The 22,144-nt window shown below is 42.1% G+C and overlaps 1 protein-coding gene and 1 long non-coding RNA gene across 3 annotated transcripts in view; one reads left to right on the top strand and one right to left on the bottom strand.

The window, feature by feature from the left end:
- The first annotated feature begins 1,580 nt into the window (after positions 1-1,580).
- On the top strand, positions 1,581-22,132 carry LOC137792023 (uncharacterized). Its single transcript, XR_011078071.1, has 6 exons — positions 1,581-2,524; positions 3,411-3,639; positions 3,851-3,931; positions 19,743-20,246; positions 20,995-21,058; positions 21,190-22,132. It is a non-coding gene; the product is annotated as an uncharacterized lncRNA (long non-coding RNA).
- The window catches only part of stim2b (stromal interaction molecule 2b), a 34,053-nt gene continuing 31,325 nt past the window's right edge, over positions 19,417-22,144 (bottom strand). For both annotated transcript variants that reach the window (XM_068587388.1, XM_068587389.1), the window contains exons 10-12: positions 21,546-21,784; positions 21,225-21,468; positions 19,417-20,594 (exon numbers count right to left, since the gene is read on the bottom strand). In XM_068587388.1, the coding sequence (XP_068443489.1) occupies positions 19,985-20,594; positions 21,225-21,468; positions 21,546-21,784 (1,093 nt within the window). In that variant the 3' untranslated portion in view covers positions 19,417-19,984. The remainder of the gene's footprint in view (positions 20,595-21,224; positions 21,469-21,545; positions 21,785-22,144) is intronic.

The following is a 22,144-nucleotide window of genomic DNA, read 5'->3' as shown; positions in this document are numbered from 1 at the left end:
GCTTTTTAAGATTGCCGTGATGTGGCAACAAATCACGCTCTGACATCACGGGAAAGGGGTCAAAATCAATCAGCCGCCCGGTGGCCTTTGACATTCAATAAACGTCAGCGGGTATTTATACGCGTCCGTAACCGATGGCTAAAATAACCGGCTGCAGATGACAAAATATGATAACAATTAGACAGCAGGAGGGGGAGGGGGGAGGGAGGGGCGCACATCTGCATGGATCACTGGCTGTATCGCCGCCATGGTGGGAAGGAGTGCAGCGATAGAGGGAGAGGAGGAGAACCAGGCACCGAGAGAGAGAGAGAGAGAGAGGAATCATCACATTAATGTGGTCATTTACCAGAAAGCATCATTCAGCCCACACAAACCCAAATGCCACCGTCTAAATCCAGCCTTAATTAGGCCCGCGCTGTGTGGAGAGGACAGGAGGCTGAGGGGACTAACAATATCAGTTGTTTACAATAACATCAACCGCCTTGTTATGGCGAATGTGTGACAGGGTGATAAGGTCACACATGGGACTCCATTACAGCAAAGTAGATGCAGCTTTATCTGGTGAAATTGATCCCACCACCCTTCAGCCTGTCTAAATTACACTTTTTCCACAAGGGGAGGAGGAGGGGGGGGGGGGGGATTTAAAGGTATGTCAGTGAGCCTTATCCATGTTGTGTTGCTTATTAGAAAATGAGCAAATATGACAAGCTGGGATGATTAAGAAAAAAAGAAAAAGTGGGCCATCGCGCGTAATTCATCACGATGTGTGTCTTGGGCGAGACGTGCAGCAGTGAGCGGAGACGTTTTACTGCATTGAGATGAAACGAGCGCCCCGACCCCGCTCTGTGCTGGCGTGTGTGCTGGTGAGCGGATAATGGGCATGCTGGTGTCCAGTACCACTATTCATATTCAGCTTCGACTCACACGCCTGAGCTGTGTGCCCTTCCGAAGGCGCGGAAATAACAACCCCACCACGCTCCTAATGGCCAGTCTCTGCACCCCCCCCCCCCCTTTTCCCACCCTCCCTTTTGATTGATTGTTTTAATTTAAAAATAACCTGGGTTATCTATTTGTTTTTGGTTTATTTATTTCACTGAAAGGGCTCCTATCGGTCACTGGCAGGTCGCACAATTCCAATTTCCAGAGTCGCTCCCCACCAAAAAAATGCAGAATGAGTCTAATAATGGCCTTTCGCTCTATCTGCCGCTCCCCTCCATCCCCTGACACTCTTTCTTTACCTTTGGCTCCTGCAGTCAGTCAGTCATTGTGTTCTTCAGAGCGGGGAGATAGGTCAAACAGACAGACATTTGGCATTTCATGAGAAGAAATGCGGGTGGAGAGAGAGGAGTCCAAAGATTAAGTCGGCCATTTAACTGCATTTGGGGCGACGGAGTGTGTTCAGCCGTACAAATGCACCATATCTGCTCGGTGCTTCTTATACGTCTGGTAGTTTTGTAAATGGAAATGTATATGTATAAACAAAAAAAAAAGAAGGAATAACATGAAAGCAATGCTTTTGGACTTAAACACTGGATCAAATGACTACTTGTGAAAGGAGTGCATGTGGCGACAAACCCAGAGAATTGCAGCATCGGCGGTTTCGCAACCCTCGGAAGCGCCTCGGCTGGTTTTAATGATAATAATAGTACTTTAATCTTATATAGCGCTTTTCTAAATACCCAAAGACGCTTAGTTTTGGCTCATCGTTTTGGTTTTCAGCTCCAAACTGAAGTCTGTTCAGACCCACAATGCAGCAGGGAGCCGTTTTTAGCGTAGAGGGTCGTGATGTGATGTGGACATGTGCGCATCGTTCATGGAAATGAAAAGTTGTCGTCTGTTTATTCTCGCTGCAGGTTCAGTGGTTGTGTGGTCGAGTCCCTAATGCAGCAGTTCCCGCCACAATGTAAAGCTAATAGAGATCACGGGGGAGCGTAAAGCAGCAGCGTTGTGCAAGTTCACGCTTCATAAAAGCCGGCGCAAAGTTCAGTCCACACAGATTAAAATGGACTATTATTTTTTTTTATAGTTCACAATGTAAAAAGTTTAACAGCTCCAAAAAATATGAACTAGTTCACGATCATTCCATGTTTTGTTTTTTTATTTGAACCTTGTCGGATGCTCTGTCGTTGAACGGCCGTTTGAATTAGTTTCATGTGCACTCTTCCATCCAACATTTGTGTTTATTTATTCATATTAATCCCTTATTCGTCCCGCAGTGGGGACATCTATTCGACTGGCACACTATGAGGAGACCAGGGATCAAACCTGAGACCTTGTGGTTCCAGGACGACTCTCCCCATGAGCTGCAGCCACATCCACACATGTATCATACGGAGCAAGTCTCACTTCCTTCAGATTTTTTTCTTCCTTGCAAATCATGACCGCCCAGCCGGCTAAATAGTCTCGGAGACCTTACGGAATGCAATTTCCAAGAGACGCCCGAGAGTGCCGGCGAGGTTATGGGAATTGGTAAACACACAAAACGAGCCGAGTCCCCGAGGCCCAGCGGTGCCTCAGAGAAAGGGTAAGTGAGTGTGGATAACACTGCTATCAAACAATGAGCCAGTACAGTCGGCCAGTAAGGGACTTAAACTCATTATGGTTCCAGAAGGCTGCGCCCACGTGTTGGGTCACATTTATCTATTATCACTGTGAAAATTTCATTTTTTCACTGTTAACTAAGATCCTGCGGTGTATTAGATGCATTGCTTGGAGCTGGGTAGTGCTTTTATTAGATTGTGATGTTGTTTAGTGCAGCTAAAGAGTGAAATGAAAAAATAAGGATTTAGTTTCAGAATACGCAGTACGTTTCCAGTAACGCTGCCATTCTTCATTTCATTAATCTCTCAGATCCAGTTCTCTCTTTTATAAGCGACGAGGGTGAAGGGGAGATGATGAAAGGAAATGTCAGGAATGCATCTAAATTGGTAAATGTTTAAATCTGTGCAGGAAAAAATGGGTCTGCCAGTCAAAATTTAAATAAAAAGAGGTGATTTTATGTTGTGCATGCTTTCACTCGCTAAATAATTTTAATTTCCCCAGGTCCAAATATCACGAAATGAGAATTGAAACCAATTTACAGAGTTTCCACCTGTTCTTACAAAATAGGTCAGAAGCACTGTACGAGCCAAATTAAAGTAAATCTTTTATTAAAGCAGGAATAAATATAGGCTAATTGGCAACTTTCAAAAAGCCTTGCATTTTAATGAGCGGAGAAAATTCTAATTTAATGCTAATGAGTGATGTAGAAAGCTTGAATCTTACTATAATCAGTAGAATATTTGATATTCTTCACATCACAGCTGCAAAAGTTTGTATTACAAGGGCGATCGTAATTGCTTTTAGCACAGAATCAAACATTTAGAAATTACTGGATATCATGAGGACTCTGGTTGTTTTTCTTGTCCTAGTTTCCAGCTCCTCTCCCTCTGCCATCCTCAAACCAGCCACTAGATGGCCTCAGATGTGTCCTGGTCACGTGACAACTCCGCCCATTCACACACCTGTTTCCACTTTCCCTAATCAGCTCGGAAGGCAATAACCACCTCTTTCCCCCGACGCTCTGCTTGCCAGATTTGTGTCCGACTTCATCCGGACTTCATCCCGCCTTCAGCCTGCTGCTGAGGACCTGTTAAGACCGTGAGTACAAACCCAGAGCAACAATAGTCCAGAAAATACAATTTCTTTAAGAAAGCAAAACTACAAAGTGCTATAAGTGCTACCAAAGTGCTACTTTCTTTATTCAAAGTATAGTCGGGGGAAAAAAAGTGTTTTTAAGTGTAGTTTTAGCACATGAGCGATGATTACCTCGCAAGATTTAAGACGCTTTTTACCATTTTCACACCAACAGCAGCTGCTAGCCACTAACAGTGTGACCAGGTGCATGATGGGAAACGCTTGGCTGCTGCCTGACCTGTAGTCCACACTCCAGGTAAGGCACCGATCATCTGGAACAAGCCCCCTCTGTCACATTGCTACTCTGCACATCAAACCCAATCACTCTTGTTTTAGCTTGTGACGATATCGCCTGTAAGATTATAATCTAATCTGATAGAGTCTCAATGGAGAGTCGGTGCTTGGAAGTCGACTAATGAATAGAACATTATTAAACTATTTTCGTGCTTGGAGTTAGCTGCCAGTAAGATATTGTCAAAAGTATTTAGAGTATTTGAAATACTTTTGTATTCAGTTACTGTAATTAGTCACTTTTGTAGTTATTCACTTGTTGGAATGAGTTACTGTTCGATATATAAAACACACTATTTGAGGCTGGAGCTCCATCTTTCAGGTTGGACTGACTGATCAATACATCTTTAAAGTATTACTGTTCTTTAAAGCTCACTGATGATTCACAAAGAGAGGCGAGACACGACGAGTAGGAAGATGCACCACAAGGTCAATATGGATTTTTTTTTCTTTCTATAGGTAATCATGAGAATTGTGCATTAGCTTCTGACGATGCCTTTTCAAATGTCGTACTGTCTTCAAAGCCATTCAGCATTGATTGTTTGTATTTAGTGAGACATCTTGTTCCAGGAAATGTTCCGACAGTGCGCATATTTACAGAAAACCGCTGCCTTAAAGTGGAATATGTAATGGTAATGATATCTTGGTTTTTGGCGGCTGAATGCAGGAGTGACGTGTTTTTGGAGGCCAACCTGGATGTTAGCGTTTCCCTGCTTTTTCCTGTAAAAGAGCCAACGGGATTCTCCCAGTGGGAACTGGATTATTGCAGAAAATAAGCTCTGTGGCAAATTCAATTTAATGATTTTTACATGTTTTGTTTAGCGAGATAATCTTCACAAATGAACACCACGTTTATGATTTTTTTGAAGTGCAAATGCAATCACCGAAAGTTAACAATGTAAAGTGCACGACAGTCTCATACTAGAGTTCTCGTGGGGATGTTTTGGACTCTCATTTAGCCACTTTTTTTTAATATACATAAATTCACGAGAGGGGTTCATATTGACATATTTTCGTTGAGCAAAATGGAAAAATCTCTGTACTAAAAACCCATTCAGCACTGGAGGTGAGTGCCAGGACCTATTCATGCAGCACTCTTTATTCAGAGGACATAGTTTGCAGATGTTTTAGTGTATAAATAAAACTATAACTAGGCTTTTTAAAAGCGAAGAGGACATGCTGGATACACTAATAGTACACAGACAATGAACACATTGAGCTGCCAGTCGGGGCCCTTAGGTTTAAAGCCCATGCAGACAAGCCCATGCATTTATTTCATGTGTAACCATTACCTTAAAGTTACAGTTTTAAACTCAGGAAAAAGCGCTGGTGCTCATTTTAAATTAGGTCCCAGTGGCTATGAGCAAGGCAATGAGACCAGTGAACAGAGGGGAGAAAGAAACAGACAAAAAATAACACGACTCAGCATTTCTCACTCATATTTTGTCTCCAAATTTAATAAGAAACCCTGTGTGATGACCAGGCCATCCAATAAGTGATACAGCATAAGGTTGTGTGCTTGACCCTTCCTTTTCTCCTCAGGATAAAAATGACCCGAATTACACCGGGTAGAAATCACTGATTGAATCGTTGTTAAGAAGAAAAAAGGAAGTGAGAAATAGTCAGCATCCTTCACAGTGCGCTCCAAATAAACCTCAAAGTAGGTCACCTGAGCAAGGTTGGGCTCTTAGACAGTGTTTGTGAGAAGTCAAATGATTCCCCTGAGATATCTGATTTGAAAGCATCATTCATTAGCTTATCTCTGCTAAAAAAGATGTAGTTTTGTAATGGTCTATAATTGTCAGGGTTGGCATTTATTGTTTATCCTTTTTAAGTTATTTGTTTTGAACGATAACACTTTGTACAAATTTAAGTGGAACGCTGTCATGAAGAAAAGTGTAATTTGACAAAAAAGCTAATTAAATGTTGGACACTGTTAAAGGAACGGTTCCACATTTTGGTAATCAAGCTAATATGCTTTCTTACCGTGTGTTCGATGAAAAGATGGATGAGTCGTGTCTGTATTGCAATTATTTTTTATTCGGAGCCGCTTAGCATGAAGCTGGAAAGAGGAAACGCATGCTAGTTTGGCCAAAGGCAATCCAGCTTTAGTCTTCGCTGGTTGCATGGCATCTGGTCCCAGCCAAGAATTAACCCGGATATGACGGCTCACCTGTGGAGTGATGTTTGTCTAAATCTGCTGCATCATCGGATGTCTGTTCTTAAAACAGCTTCTCTACCTTCATGTTGGCGGCGCTTTGGACCTAAGGTTCCCAGCTTTCCTCGTTCCTTTTGTGGGCCAGCGGTGGTTATGCTGGATCCCATAGACATGGAGGTTCTCTATCCCGTTTGATGACATGTTTAACCAGTTAAATGTTTAACCAATTGTATGACTGACTTTTGTGCGCATCCATTTGATGGCCTCCTGCCAAACTTGTTGACAATCTTGTTCTATTGTTGGGGTTGGATTGGACTTTATGCATAATGCTTGTCCAGGATCTGAAGGTTCACTTGCGGCCATGTGTCGCGCTGTACACACACACACACACACACACACACACACATATATAAGTCAACAGAGAGCTGCACTGTACCGGGTCAAATGATCCTCTATCCTTCTGTGTTGCCCCTCAGAATGATGTATGCTTTTTTTATATACTTGCTCACTTGCATTAGAATTGTCACATCCTCCCTTTTTTCTCTCTCTCTCGTGGACAAACTTTGTTCTTTCACTGCTGCTGTAATTCCTCTTTGTCACCCCCCCTCTCACTCCCTTTGTCCTTTATCTTTTCATTGCTCTCCATCTGCCGCCGAGTCCATCTTTTCCTCATGCTGCTTGGGGATTCCATTTAGCGGCGTTCATTTTTCACGCATTTATTTTTCCCAGTGTTTCTCCAGTCTTCCATATTGACGTTCCCTCTGACAACAGCAGTATTTAGAGCCATTAGATATTAGCTCAGTCAGCTCGGTTGCAGACTAGCTTGTTTCTTGATTTACCAAACGCAGTGCAGTCACTCTCTGGCATTTTGCTGTCATGTTGTATATCAGGCATATGATAATCTCTTAACGTGGATAATCTTGCTGTGTACTGAAAACAGTCCCTTACTTTTCTTTTTTTATACTAACATAGTTAAAGCTGTTGTGGGCTTTGCTGAATACCCAATTATCTGATATATAATAATAAGAAACGTGCTTACTCTTCTGGCAAAAATCACACCAAATATGAAGTTTAATCTGAATAATATGTGACCAAACTCTTACTAAAGGTCAGAAGCCTTGTCTATATTAGTGCTAAATAGCAACTATTATCATTCTAACACTCTACACATTTCGTTAAGTGTGTTAGAATGTTAACATTGTAAATATTATACCTGCTAAACAATAAACAATATTTTGACGCTCTCAACAAGGCAGCGGCTGAGTCGGCTAATGGCTAGAAGCTAACGGCGCTAACAACGCCAAAGGTGCTGACAGAGCCGACAGTGTTTACCTGAGGGGGGAACCAAAGGGTGGGTGCACGCTCACGTGCGCTAACAAGCACCAAATAAATACATATATAACAATATGATAAAACTGAAGTCTGGATAGTGTCATTGTCATTTTGAACATGTTAGCACAGCTATGAATGTAGCGATGGTCTCCTGGTTTGTCGTTATACTTTTTTTTTTTTTACGTTACTTTAGTAAAAAATGACTTATAAAGTGAAGTGTCTGCCACCACAGAAAGAACCTGAATCAGTCATGTTTGCACGTGGCCCAGTTCAGCCTCGACCATTTGTCTTTGCCTTCGCTCACTGCGAGAATTGATGACATTGATGAGCCATAATCCAAAATCAGTGGACAGTTGTTTTTTACACTCCTCCCACCCCTAAACACAACACGGTAACTAATGTGCGTTTCAGCTTCAATGACCGGAATATTTCAAGGTCATGCCTCTTTCAAAAGCATTTTTCAAGGAACTATGAGGATGCAATGGATCATTTTGTGTCCTGTTCTGCGTCATCCGTCTTGACCCGTCGTGCGTCATTAGATGCTACCTTACCGCGACCTGGGTCCCGTGTGTGTTTTGTCATTTTCTTGTCGTCTTCAAAGTGTTTGCTGTACCGTTACTTTTTGGATTACTCGCTTAAGGGTGTTAACACAACCGATGCAGTGTATGAAAAGTCAACGTTTCGTGATTTGACTGCATCCCAGAGCGTGATGCGGATCCCCAATTCCAATGTCGGTCGACAAACACTTAGTGTGATGTATACTGATGCTTTAAGACCAGCTGCTTGAGGGTTAATTATAAATGCATCACATGTTAAAAACATGAGGTTTCGTGGATAGACGGACCACCTTAAGTCAGTCACTGCACAGATCGGGTGTTTACGTCCAACCTTTTCTCTGTTTGCTCAAGCTATGATATCCTCCATCCATTCACTCAAGTGATCATTAGATGTTTTTTTTTTAAACGGCCTTTGTTGGGTCATGTTGCCATCTGCTATACACATTGTTTGATGACTATCTTTTCGTTTATGGCTGAAAGAACATAGAGCTGAATCGACACAGCCTTTTATTAGTCTCCTTTTTTTTTTATAACTGAACCTTTTTCATGCTTTGAAGAAGTGTTCTTATGGTCGCTGTTCTGACCAGAGCCTTTCATATGAAGAAGAAAAGGAGCTATGAGACTGGTCGCAGACTTTACTCGTAGAAGAGTGATTATTGTTCACTTGTACGGTAAACGGACTTGGAAGTCACACACTGATGGCGGCGGCTTACATGCAAGGTGTCACCTGCTTATCAGGTTAAGCGCCTTGCGCCCAACATATTGTAGTGAAGATCACAACATATAGGGGTGTCAGGACCTCTGTATGTAGACATCAAATCTGATATCATTGACGTAAAATTACTACTTGAACCAAAGTTTAAAGTGTCTAAAAAGTAAGAATCTGAGCGGCTTTTGGATGACATCTCCTCTTTGTCAGTGCGGGGCTTTATATTAAACCCTCGGAAAACGATGGCACATGGGCTGCAGCTCTGCTCGTTTCCAAAGGAATCCACCAAACTGGCTGTAGAGGTGAATGCTAGTGTTGAATATTTAATGGACAACAACAATTCGCTTCACACAGGCACTTATTGTGCTGTTGCGGGGATTCAGGCCGGGTGGAAATGTGGGGTTATTGCAAAGCCATGTCCACATCAGTGATGGGCATGTTTACAGTGTCAGGATGCAGCATTTTAAACTGCAGCACCAGATAAACAGGAAAGAAAAGAGGAAATATCCAGTTGTGGGACCTTTGTTAGATTTTATATAGCCTTTGAACTTCCAGTGGTTCAAGTTGGGAAGACGTCTTCATGATGTGATGGCGTTACTAGTCTTTTATCAAACCAACAGAAACGGTCAGTATTCACTGTAGAGAACTGAAATGGGAGCAGATGCGCTTAAACCGGATCAATTGGGATTTTATAAAATACCTTTTGAACGTGTGCTGGGGAAGGAAGCTGGAGCGGTGTAATAGGGCATGCGAGTCGGTGGGTTTAAAGTAAACCTTGGTGTCCAATTTTCCTCTCGTATTGAAGTTGATGCCTCTACTTTACACTTGATTTTGTACATTAATGGCATTCATAAATATTGTACTGGATGTAAGTTAGTAATGAAACCATCGACTCGACTGAGTTGGTGTTTTACTAATTGCCAGTTCAGTAGGTATTTGCAGTTTACATTTAACATTTGTTTCACCTTTTTTGATTACCAGATGACTGTAGAGGTTGATCTTCGGCTGGAAACGCACACCTGCAGTTTATTTTAATTTCGTTTATGTGTTTTCTGCTGAGGCACAGGAAGAAGCTGGATATAGAAACCCTCAGTGGCTCCGATAATGAGCCCTAAATGACATCAGTGGTCCTCACTTTTGGAATCGAATAGGTTTCTTAAATGATTTAAGGCTAGCTTTCTGAGAATAATGGAGGCGCAGACAGGCTAACACAAAACAGACGCAGGAAAACATAATAGCTGAACTTGGAAATGGATGTCCACGTCTTTTTGTGAATAGACTCATTAGAGGTGAATGCATTGTGTTCATCCAGTGAAACGTATGTACTAAATCTGATCAACAGTGTGTTGCATGTGTACCTGCATCAGCTGTGACTCACAGTGGAGGGCAGGCACTTTGGTGTGTGTGGGGAAGGAGCTCTGCTCTTTTGTTCTTGTGCCTTCCTGTTCGGTTTTCTACCATTAACCTGCTGTTAATACAAAGTCTGATCTTAAACCTCCTCTTTCCTTCTATTCACCTGCTATAATTCCCCTCTTTCAAAAACTCTTTCGTCTTACATTTTGAAATAGGCTGTTAACCCAAAAAACAGGTAATTTTACATTTACAATGGGTTTTTTTTCAAAAGTCCATTTATAATCTTATTTTTCATCATTCATTCACACCTTCTTGCTTGTCTTCCGCTCTCAAGCCACCAAACTCACGGTCGAGTTTCTTCTTTTCTTCCATTACACGTTACCTTTTTTATTTTTCAAACACACCGCTGCTCAAACACATTACCCCCTCGTTTCTCCTCTTGCACATTTACGTTGTGTCTCTCAAACCGCACTCCTTCGCTTTTGGCAATTTCTTTCTGGCGTTCTCTGTCCGCTGAAGGTGCATGACCGGACCGTGGAGCAGGTTGACTGCATGCAGGACCAATAGCGCTGATCTTTTACCTTGAACGAGGCTGCCGTACGCCCACATTGATCTGCAGTTGCTTTGCAAGTCAAGACGTTGACTCCAAACTGTAAAAGTTGAGCATGTATTCCTGCTTAGCATTCACTGCACACAGCATTTTGGTAGCTGCTTTTATCACCTCTTGGCACCATGTGTGCGTACGGTTTTATCAAGCATGGCCACAGAGGGAATCGAACCACTAACCCCGCTAGTGTTACTGTCACGCTTTACCAACTGAGCCATACAGGCGGCTTTCTACTCGCGTGGGATTATTCAAAAATATTCTGCAGCAAAGGGCCCAGTGCGAACACAAATTCCTTGACTGCCTTACTAGTTCATGAGTTCATGAAAAGTAGAGAGCACTTTTTTTTCTCCCCCATTTTTCACACAGCCTTCAAGTGTGCGTCTGTCTTTTGGTGCAAGCTGCACCCAATCACAGCGCAGTCAAAGGAAATGCTAAACATGAGGATTGGACGGGAGAAGGGTGTTTTCAGCGGGACATTTCTCACTTCACAGGCGACGGTAAAAAGTTCCGATTTGTGTGAACATAATTTCTATGTGTGCACCATGAAAAATACAGGTGTGTGTGTGTACTTCACAGTCGCAACCACACAAAGAATGAATGTCGAAAAGTAACATGAATTCTACGTACACTTTATGAAAGCTAAGTGTAAACTATAGGTACTCGTTATTGAAGCTCACTGTCGAGCATGTTTAACTTTCAGTTTACTGAGGAAACAGCTGGAGGATTCTGTGCTACAAAGATGCAGATGTGCGGTTCAAAAGCCCTCAAAGAGCTCAAGCTCATCTAACTAATGTCGTCCTGCACGACCACAATATTTTCTTCCAAAATTACAAACGTTTTTGTAATTTTCTCTGGGTTTCTGTATGCTTATTGTAGTTCTTTTGTCTAGTTTATTGATAAAACATGGTCAAAAATTAAGATTTGAAGACGTGTTTTCATGGGCTTTAAGAAGTGGGAGACGTGGATGTAATGAAAGATGCTATTGAGTTGCATTTTGGGAATTGTAGGCTCCAGTGTCTGTTATGAATTCCCTAATTTGCTGTAAGAAAATTGCAAAGCTACCCCTTTAACTTAGCTTGATGACATACTAAATGTACATAAGATGCATTTTCTACACTACAAAACTGTATAGTTGTGAACTATTTATATATAATCATGTCTTAGATACTCAATTGGAGCTTGTTTGTGTACTCCCTGCAGCACCTCTGGCTCTGACGGTCAGCTAATCACTGGGATGATTTGATTTGTGCAAAATGTCTGCGTTCACTTGATTTGATGGTGTTGTGTTAATCAGGAAGACTGAGCAGCAACGTCACTCTGACTTATGCTTATGCTGTTAGCAAATGGCACACATGCTGATTTATCCAGACTATTTATAGGCTGTAGATGCCGCTTTTGATTCTGTTCAGTAAGTCTAAAAATGCAAGAACCTCTTAAAGGTGAACACACATTCACATTCAGACTTTCTGACATACCGGTGACGTCTGATTCTTCATGGGGGATATTTTAAAAGCTGAATGCATGCTTCTTGAATAGAACATTGTTTTCTCGTACAAAAACTTTAAAATGGTCCCGTTTATCTCTGTCCATCCCTCCTTCCTTTCTCTCTCATTCATATCCTCTCTCCTGCATGGTGTGCTGTGGTCAGACGTGCAGCAGCAGCTCCAGTGTGTCATCAGCCTGAAAGCTACATGGGGCAAGGCTGCCATCTGCTGAGAGAGGAGGATTTTAACATCTCCCGAGAGGCGAATAGGTGCCGATGTTCATCTTAACGTTGCTTAGTGTGTTTTTAAAATCTGAATGCATCTCAGGTTAATGGTTGCTAATTTGCTGTCAAGTAAACCTATAGTTTCATCTCCAGTTGAGGTGGTTTTACAGCTGGTTTGTCAGTATATCTGAAATGAGTTGCCGTGAAATTCAAAGCTGCCTTCACTCCCTTATAACTATAAATGAGCCTAAAAATAGCAATGCTTAATATTCTGGTTCTTCAAAACTAGAAAAGATATATTGACTCAATACATTAAGCTAACAGATCATTTAATATGTATGCAGGGGATGGTGGCTTGAAGTACTGCAGATAAATGTTGAAGTTAGAGATTCAAATTCAACAGATTATTTATGGGATTTTTTTTATGTTCATGTAAAACGGTCTCTAAACCTATACGAGCATGTACTTGCAGTAAAATAATGGAATGGCTGTACGATATGACAAATGTGTATCTTAAAAAGTAAAGCAAAAATACTCAAACAGTTTACTTTCTCATTTATTGTAAAAGATATGTGTATATTTAGTCCACATCTTCCAGTGTTGGACGAGTGTCTACAGCCATGTTAGCGGTGCTACTTAAGCACAGCAGTGCTGACAATGATTACGCTAACATGCAGATGTTTAGCTGGTATAATGTTTATCATTTACCAGTTTAGTTTCATAAACTAGCAAGGTAACATGATTAACAATAAACCTTCGTGCCTGCCGTTGCCCTTCCTGGAGCCATGTTGTTAGCGTGACCTGAGCTCGGGCCAAGTTTCCCGCCGAAACCGCGTGAATACTTCAGCCGGCCGCCGAGTGTTTACCCTCATTATTGCGGCGAGACGCACTTGGTTTGTTTCCACCGATTACTCTAAAACAATCTTAAAATACTAAGAGTGTTAGTATCCTAGTACTACAATAATCACGTGTGGAAATTAGGGTTTGATCGTTTTTGCTCTGTTCTTTCCCTTATCTGGCGCGCCGCCGTTTCATCTCTTATCTTATTCTATCTGTCGCCATCATATCCAATTTTGGAAGGAGCGGGTGGAGGGGGGGAGAAATGGAAAGGGATCAAGTGGAAATATTATTCCACTAAGATGTTGTGTTACATCTTTGCAGCAATCTAGCCGCCGCCTACATGTACATCACTGACAAATGGACCGGACAGAGAATACAAAAAAAATGAGTTTGAATAATTCCACCTGGGGGACTTTTCGGATATCTGGGCTCAAAGCTGTTCAACCCACTTGTGATTGATTACATTAAGAAAAAGAAAATCCCATTTTCAATTAATAATTTGACCCACAACGGCTTTCAGCGCACTTAAATACACACTGTCCCTTATAACAGTGAGTCTGCAAGTGAATCTTTGGATTAAGGATGATACATCATATGTTTAACTTCCAGGCAGTCGCAACATCGATGATCAACTCTTTCTCTTTTATTTTGTCTCCTTTTATCCATCAAAAACTCATCAAAAGTCGTCCTCCCTCATGAGTGTTGCACCATACCTGTGTGAGCCTCCGTGCACGTATCTCTCCCTGCAGTCAAAAGCTGAAGACATACAGTAGAAACTTCATCTTTTGGGTTTCATCCCGCGCAGGGGTTCCTGCACGGTGTCACCGTCGAGCTCAAAGGGGGAATCTGTGACTTGATAAGTCCGGGTAACATCAAGGAAGGAGCGATGTTTTATTCATCGGCACAAAGCTCCTGAATTCACTCAAATCAGATTCGCCCGCCTTTTGTTTGAGAGTTCAGGCTTGAGGTTTGACACATATAGAAATGATTGGATTTTTTTTCGGGGGCTTAAAAAAATATATATGGAAAAAAAAAAAAGAAAGTTGTGTGTACCTCTACTCCACACAACTTTCACAACAGGGCGATGTCTTTTGGGGAGTTTAATGAGACAAAGGAGTGAGAATTAGCCAGACATGTTGTCGTTCTGTTCCACAAGTTTATCTTTTCCATCAACTTGCATGGTATCTTTTTTTCATTTTTATTTCACACAACACTGCAGTGTTGTCTCTTAAGTCGGCCGCGCTCACATTCAGGTGACCTTGGCACCCTGCTGATTCCCTTGTTTTGTTGAGATTCTTTCATCTTGTTCGTTTCTCTCCTCTTTCACATTGTTTCCTTCCCTCCCTTTTCTCCAACTCTGATATCCTGCTGTCAGAGAAATTCAAATATTTCGGAGCAGCAGAAACCGAGGTCAGATGTGATTTGCAGAAATGTGCGATCTGCTTTACTCTCGCGTTGGACAATGCAGTAATTGCCAGGAAGGTCTCATCACTCGCAGCGCTCAATAAACCCCGAGCCGAGCCCTGCAGGAATTTAGCATGATTAGGCGTGAATTTGTATTAAGCCCTTTTTTGGGGGTTTTATCTCATCTGATCAAATTCTCTTTATTTTTTTCCCGTACGTTCTTTTGTTTTCATTTTATCTTCTGTCTTGTTTCACTGTGTTTCATCAACTAAAGTAAATTAAACTAAACCCCTTGACTCCCTCTGCGTATCACAGCAGTGACTTTGAGTGTCAGCCGGGTTCCTAATGGGATCCAGGTCACTGCAGCAATGTCACAGAGTTACAGGACTCAGTGTTTGAGCTGTGAGACTCCTGCGCCACCACTTATTGGAGCAATGCGCCTGATTCTGGAGCTACTTTATGGGACGCTAATATGTCTTTTACTTTTTCCCTGACAGCTGGCAGGAAGTTTTCACCAACAATTTGACAAGGACTTTAAGTATAGCTGTAGTTTAATAACAGTATTTTGATTTTGGATGTCTCTTTTAACCTTTTAAAAACCAATCCCTCCTCTAGGGTGGGGGCAGACTGAGCGATTGTTATATAAAATTGTAAATCATGCTTGTTTTATGAAAGAAAAAGCCCAAAACTGCTGTATTGGGATGTATTGAACACCATAAATAATACAAGAGAAATATATGGTTTGGTACATGAAAAAAATCAAATACTAAGCCCTCTCTAACTTTTGTTCTGCTTCACTTTATCAACGTCAACCTTTGCAGAGAGAATGTTCACATATTGTGCTATGATGTAGGTTACAGCTGCATCATTTCAAAGAAATAATCATCCTGAAAGTGATCTCTCTCTCTCTCTCTCTCTCTCTCGCTCTCTCTCTATATATATATATATCTATATTTATATATATATATAGATATATATATATCTATATATATATCTATCATTAAAGAGCAGGAACGTGGAAAAAGTGTAGCGTTAGCATTAGAATATGCTCCAACATGTTTGTTTGTAATTTGTTTCAACATTTAATGATCAACATTAAATATCTTGTTTTTGATTACCACAAATCAGTATTTAAATTGTTCCTTTCTTAATTTATGAACTAAAAATAGGCAGGTGCATCTTGACTTTTTGCAATCGGTGAACATATGTTACCATTTGGTGAGGTAGAGATGCCAAATACAGCCACGTCAATCACATAAGCCCCGCCCTAAGGCATTTTCTTTCACTCAAAATGGGTCCATAATTTAGGAAGTGAAACCTGCTGTATTGGAGACTTTATACTAGCGATTGAGACCATAAACTCGTGTGTATACTCATGTGTCTACTGAGGTAATGAACCAAGTGAGAAGAGTCATTTTACAATACTGATTTATATATTCTTGCGACTGCAGCAGTCGCCCCTGACGGCGAGTAGATGGATTCAAGTTTCAAGACACATTGACGCACAATAATTTGTCGTTCAGTAAATATCATCCAAAGTCTCTTAATTGCATCCAAGTTCCCGAACTTTGGTCTTTTCCGTGTGCCAGGGATGCACGGAGAAACGGAAAAGAACCATTCGAGGAGAGGGGAAACGAGGAAATATGTTTTTCAGAGAAATGAGACATCCTTTCATCTGAAGCATCATGTGAAGCGTATTGTGAAGCGACGTCTGTTTCTAATGGTGGCGGCAGCTGATCACAGCTGGATCAGCTGTCGGTGGGCTTCAACAGCTGTGGAGGCTTTTGATGGAGCGTGTGTGTCTGCACACGCGTGCACTGTGCTAATGCTAATGAAGTTATCGATGCCGAACTTTCTCTCTGTAGCCGGTTACCTGCACATGAACAACATCTTGCATGCTGAATGTATCGTGTCTGCAGTGTCCTGCTGAGAGGAACAGGCAGAAATATGTTCAGATTTTCAAGTAATTATTTAAAAAACAACAATGTGATTATGGTTTTGAACATTGGTTGTTGGGGGGCTAGCAGGAAGCTGGCAGAGAGCTAGCAGGAGAGCTAGCAGTAGCGGCTGGGTTTGGCTAAATTGTTTTGTAGATAGTCAGTGGCGTTTATAATAGGAATTTCTGGATATTTAATGTCCATCTGCATTTTTCTGCAGTAGTCCCAGTAATATTTGTTAAAGTTTCTTGAAGTAGCACATCACAATAAATGCCGTTCCAAAAATACCTTCAAACATCTTGATGTTTTTATGAAAGAGGCCTTCTAATTAAATCTAATAATAATATCTTCCATTGGCTGTTATTGATTGTTAGTCAGTTTTGCTTGATATACAAGGTATGAGCATGACATACAGGGCTCTAAAGTTGTTTACTACCATCCTGTAATTGATTAAAATGGATGTGCAGGATTAATAAAACATGTAAATTGTTCCATTATAAATAGTTACATCCTATTGAAACATTTCATAAACATGTACATTCATATTGCTTTAACTTGTGAACTCTGGGTGAGCCGCCCGTCTGTCAGGAGGCCGTGAACTTAAATTAATTCACACTTTCGACATCCCTCAGAGATGATTAATAATGAAGGTTAATGATGGATTAAATATGATGTATTTGTGTTGAAGGGTGAAGATCACATACATGACGTTGGGTTTAGTTATACATTAAATTGATTTCAGTAAAGCGTAATCCAGTGAGCAGGAAAGAACGAAGCAATTGCATATAATGCAAACATGGTACATCATATTCTTTCAATTTTGTTGCTTATTTGGTTACTTTGGTTACTTTTGGTGATGAGATTTTATTGGTTAAGGCATGTCCAGTGTCTCTGTAGAGTCAACACTGTTTTATACTATTTAAACAATTGGTAAAAGTATGTGGACAGCCTGGTATTACGTTACAAAATGATGGGATGTTTCGGGGATAAATCCCAACAAAGTGGAACATTGTGCGATTGTGATAGTTGTAGGCAAATAGTTTCTTATTTTATCTGTATTTGCAGTACATTATGCATACTCTATATAGGTTTTCTTTTATTTGCAATTAGGTGATTATTTTGTTCTTGTTAAAACTTTGAAGCTTCTGAATGGAAAGTCACTTTAAATTAAATATCATTTTTCACTTTTGGATATTTTTTTTTCATTGTAAGTTTTAACTGCTTTAAATATCTATGATTTGGATTATGATTTATTTAAGCTTTTGATCAAAGTAAGTCCATTTTTCCACAGGGGTTAGTGGGGATACCAGATAATATTTTGGCTAATTATGTGTCCATAAGCTCTTACAATAACCCCGAGCAGAAAGCAGACAGGTAGCGGCTGGTGTGGTTTCACTCAACGCGCTGCTGCCATCATGTGGCCATCGCTGTAACTGCGGTGAGGGCTTTAAGGTTATATATGTGGAAGTCTGGGACAATGCTGAAAAAAGCAACACATTCATCACCAGCGGGCGTCCCGGCTCCCCTCCAAACGTGCTGAGTTGATGAACCGTCAGCTCAAGTGTCGCCACGTTCTCTTCATATTGATAAAGCGATCATGCGTGCTCTTCTGTGTGTCACGGTTTAGAGACAAATGGGGTGTCACAGATGTTTCCCCGCTCGTACTGCTGCGCTCTGTCGTGAGGACGATGTGGGATACAGAAAGGAGCGTCAGGGATGTCACAGCTCAAATGTATGTATGTATACGTGTGTGTAAAACGGTTGAACTAGTAAACACGACTCGCGCAACATCTATGATGCCTCCATTGTTTTTTTATTATTAATTCTTCTACAGTATACAAATATTCACACAGAAAATGTTCTCAAAAAACCCCTAATGTCTCGTAAACATTCATATATCCTCCTCTCGCGGTCCTCTCTCCTATTTCCTTCATCGTGTGCTGTATTGCCACAAAGCTCATTTCTATTCTAAAAACGTCGACGCGTCACCAAGACGCGCCTCGTAGCGCACGCGGGCATCGACCCCCCCACCCCCCCTGGGCGTGAACCCATCGCCGTGTTTTTAAGCTGCAGCGGTGGCAGCCAGGTCCGGGATGAAGGCAGAAATCACAGTGTGAAGCAGGAGCTCTTGACATCAGTGCGCTCGGTGCGGGCCCAGAGTGGAGGAACAGGAACGGGGCCGTATTGCATGGGTCGGCTTCGAGCTTTAGAGTGAGGGATGAAATAGTTCCTTTATAGAAATATAATCCTTAGTGTTTGTCTAGTAAATAAAACCTGGAAACAAAGATGGTAGAGGCCATGTCGTCACATTACATTACTTTTTTTTTTGACTTCCTGACACTCGTGTATCTTTAAATGTGGTCTGAATATGACCCTCTAACCACAGAAAGATTCAGTTTGCCACCAAATATTACAAGAGGGACAGGGTGCTTAAGACAAAGAATGAATATTGACAGTTAATCAAGTAGTAAGGGACAGCTAGACTTTACGAAAAATGACTGGTGCGGGTTAAATCTGCATATTCAATAAACTTTCTCCAGTAAAGATCAGTTCATACAATAGGAATCCCCACCAATATAAATCTTTTTAAAAACATCTATAAGAACATAATCACGTGAAAACAAAGTATATATATATATTTGTATTTATATATATTGAGCGATCCATGAGCAGTAGAATTGGAGACGCATCAGATGACTTTGGCTGTGGCGTCATGTGCTGCGTCTCCTCTGCCGCCGGCCATGCGTCGTCTCCTCTTTATATCTTTATTCAATATGTCGTCCGCAAGCAGCGGCTCTTCCCCAAAATATCAGGAAAGCAGTAGTGCAACAAACTTCTAGCAGGATTCTTTTTTTTTTTTTATGAGTTTATGACTCAAAAACTTCACGAGATGCAATCCGTAATTTTAACGGCGAGGAAAGCGTTTTTTTTTAAAGAAATCTTACGACCGGTTTGTCTTAGTTTTGCATGTAATTCTGCTGGAAGTGATTTAAATACTTTCAGTAGGAACAGCAAACTTTCTGTACGAAACGTAACACACTTTTAGACCCTTACACAACTTTTTGGTTCAAACCAAAAATGAATAGAAGACTGTTGACAGGTCATGGTTGTTTTTTTTTGGGCTGTCTGGATGACAATATCATGACCTTTGACCTTTCTTTTTCCTTGCAGGTTTCCCCGTGAGGCTGAGTGGACGAAATAAAAAGGCATTATTGAAAAATAAGGCTACCAGTCTGAAGAGTTTAAAGACACCCGGACTGAGCTACATTCCATCTTTGATGACAAAAAGAAGAAAATACGAGAGAAAATGAAATGTTTTAGCTTACAGTGATGTCCTTTTTTTTGTAATATTAGGGCTAAAACAACTCTTTATATTGTATTTCTCTCTCATACACTATCTCACTCTGCAAGTTTTATTTTTTCTTCTTAAATAAGCTTTTGATTTTAGAGGAGCGCTTGATTTTCTCTCCATTGTCGCTGGAGTCCTGGGACGAGGTGCTCTGGAGCTTGTGTTCCCGTCCCACGCTGCGGCCCTCCGAGTCCAGGGAGGTGAGAGACGGGTAGCGGCCCACGTTGGGCAGCATGCCGGCGGGCAGCTGGCCGAAGCTGTAGGACTTCTCCAGGATGCCGTTGTACATGCCTTTGCCTGACGGAGAGGCGACGCCCTGCGAGAAGGTAAGACTTTGGGACTCGGGTATGCCGCGGGTGAGGTCGGGCGAGCCCTTGTGTGCAAATGGGTGGTGCTCCAGGGCTGGGGAAGGGGAGGTGGAGGGCGGGCCGGAGGGGGTGCTGGCCGGGGGAGAAGGGAGAGGAGGAGGCGTGGAGTCCCTGAGAGTGCTGGTGTGGGAGGTGGAGGTGGAGGATGCGGGGAGCTCGGCACTCTGGCTCAGCAGCAGCAGCTCCTCGCGGGAGATCTTGCGGTACGGGGTCTCCGAGCCCGGTGTGCAGGGGTTGTGCAGCTGCTTGCGGCTCAAGGTGGAGTTGAGAGAGTCTGTGTCGGAGCTGCACTCCTGAGCCGGTTCCCTGAGGAGAGCAGAGGCACCCAGGTCACAACTCGGGGAACTATTGATTGCACTAATTTGTACATCTAAATAAAAACAGTCATTTTTAAAATGGAGCTAATTTGGCACAGAGTTTAACGTAGATCTTACTAGAGAATTACAAAAATAATCTCATAGATTCCATTGGCTCATTTCATGTGAACTAGTTTGTTGATATGATTAACTGCAGTTGTGTGGCCTAATGTGTTGAATCTATCTTGTATTCGCATGTGACACACTCTTAAATAACGTTACGCTCAAACAAATTACCGCAAACTATCGTACAGAAAAAATTGGAGTCCGTTAGTTATATTCCAGCACCGGTTGGTCTCTGGGGATCTAATGAGTGCGTTATAATCTGCTGTTTGTTCTCTGCTCATTAGGAACGAGGAGACGACGAAGCGCACTCTAAACACAATGCACGGAGGTCCAAATCCGTCCAATGTGGTGAGTACATTCGTCCGAAAGTACCAAGATTGTGTGACATTTTTGCAATATTAAGCACAGTAGTTGTTTATGTTCGAACCCTATTGTGTTATCTCTCTCTGTGTGTGTGTCTATGTCGTAACAATTGGCAGTTCAAGCTCAAAGTGTGAGTGTCTGGATGAAACACCTGTGAGTCCAAACTGTAAAACCATTCCGCGGCGTCCCGGCCACCGCTACATACCCCCTCCTATCCGAGCTGAACATGATATGTTCGTCGTCTGCCTCGGCGCGATAGGAGAGGGACGAGCCGGCCATGGACAGCAGGTCGGGGTCCGGGGACATCAGCGAGGACTGCGGGGAGCTCAGCAGGCTCCGACGGGAACGGCACAGGCTGCTGCTGCGGGTCAGCGAGGGCCGGATCAGCGTGGCCGCTGGGGGGGAAACAGATTACACTTTTTATGTCACGACGTTTGTCTCCGTGAATATCCCTCTGGCGTCTCATACTCACTCGTGAACTGTGGAATGATGGGAGGCGTGTCCTCGTCCAGGTCATCCACTCCTCCTGCGATGGGGTAGGGCGGCACCGAGACGCGCGGCATGACCACCCAGCTGTGGTCCGAGTACAGGCTGGCCGTCAGGCTCGGCAGCCCCGAGTTACTGACGACCGGGAAGTTGCAGAGCTTCTCGATCTGCTGCCAGCGGTGCAGCCGCTCCCTCAGGCACGCCGTCACCTCCGACAAGGCTTTCCTGAAAAACACAACAATACTTCATCACATTGGGCAAAGCCTAGATTAAGTTTAACAGCATTCTGAGGTTACAATGTGTGCAAGAAGTCGATGTACGAGGTGAGTACTAAAAAATTAAAGCATCAAACAAAGCAAAATCCCAAAAGACAATGTTGAAATGTAATATATCAGCAGATCCTGACATATGGACTAAGTAATATACGCTGCTGCACTTGCATTGATAATGTTCTAACATAAGCTTGTCGTCACTATGGCAGAAGCCTTCTTGTAATAATGTATTAATAACTACTGTAACTTAATCGCAGTACTTATTAAAGGGAATGTCGTCACATGTTTGATTGTGATACAACAGTGTGTGTGT

The sequence above is a fragment of the Clinocottus analis genome, unplaced genomic scaffold (assembly GCF_023055335.1).
Source record: "Clinocottus analis isolate CAN_PGR_092001 unplaced genomic scaffold, fCliAna1.0.p SCAF_21, whole genome shotgun sequence".
Classification (NCBI taxonomy): Eukaryota; Metazoa; Chordata; class Actinopteri; order Perciformes; family Cottidae; genus Clinocottus; species Clinocottus analis.
This window is presented reverse-complemented; position numbering and strand designations above follow the sequence as displayed.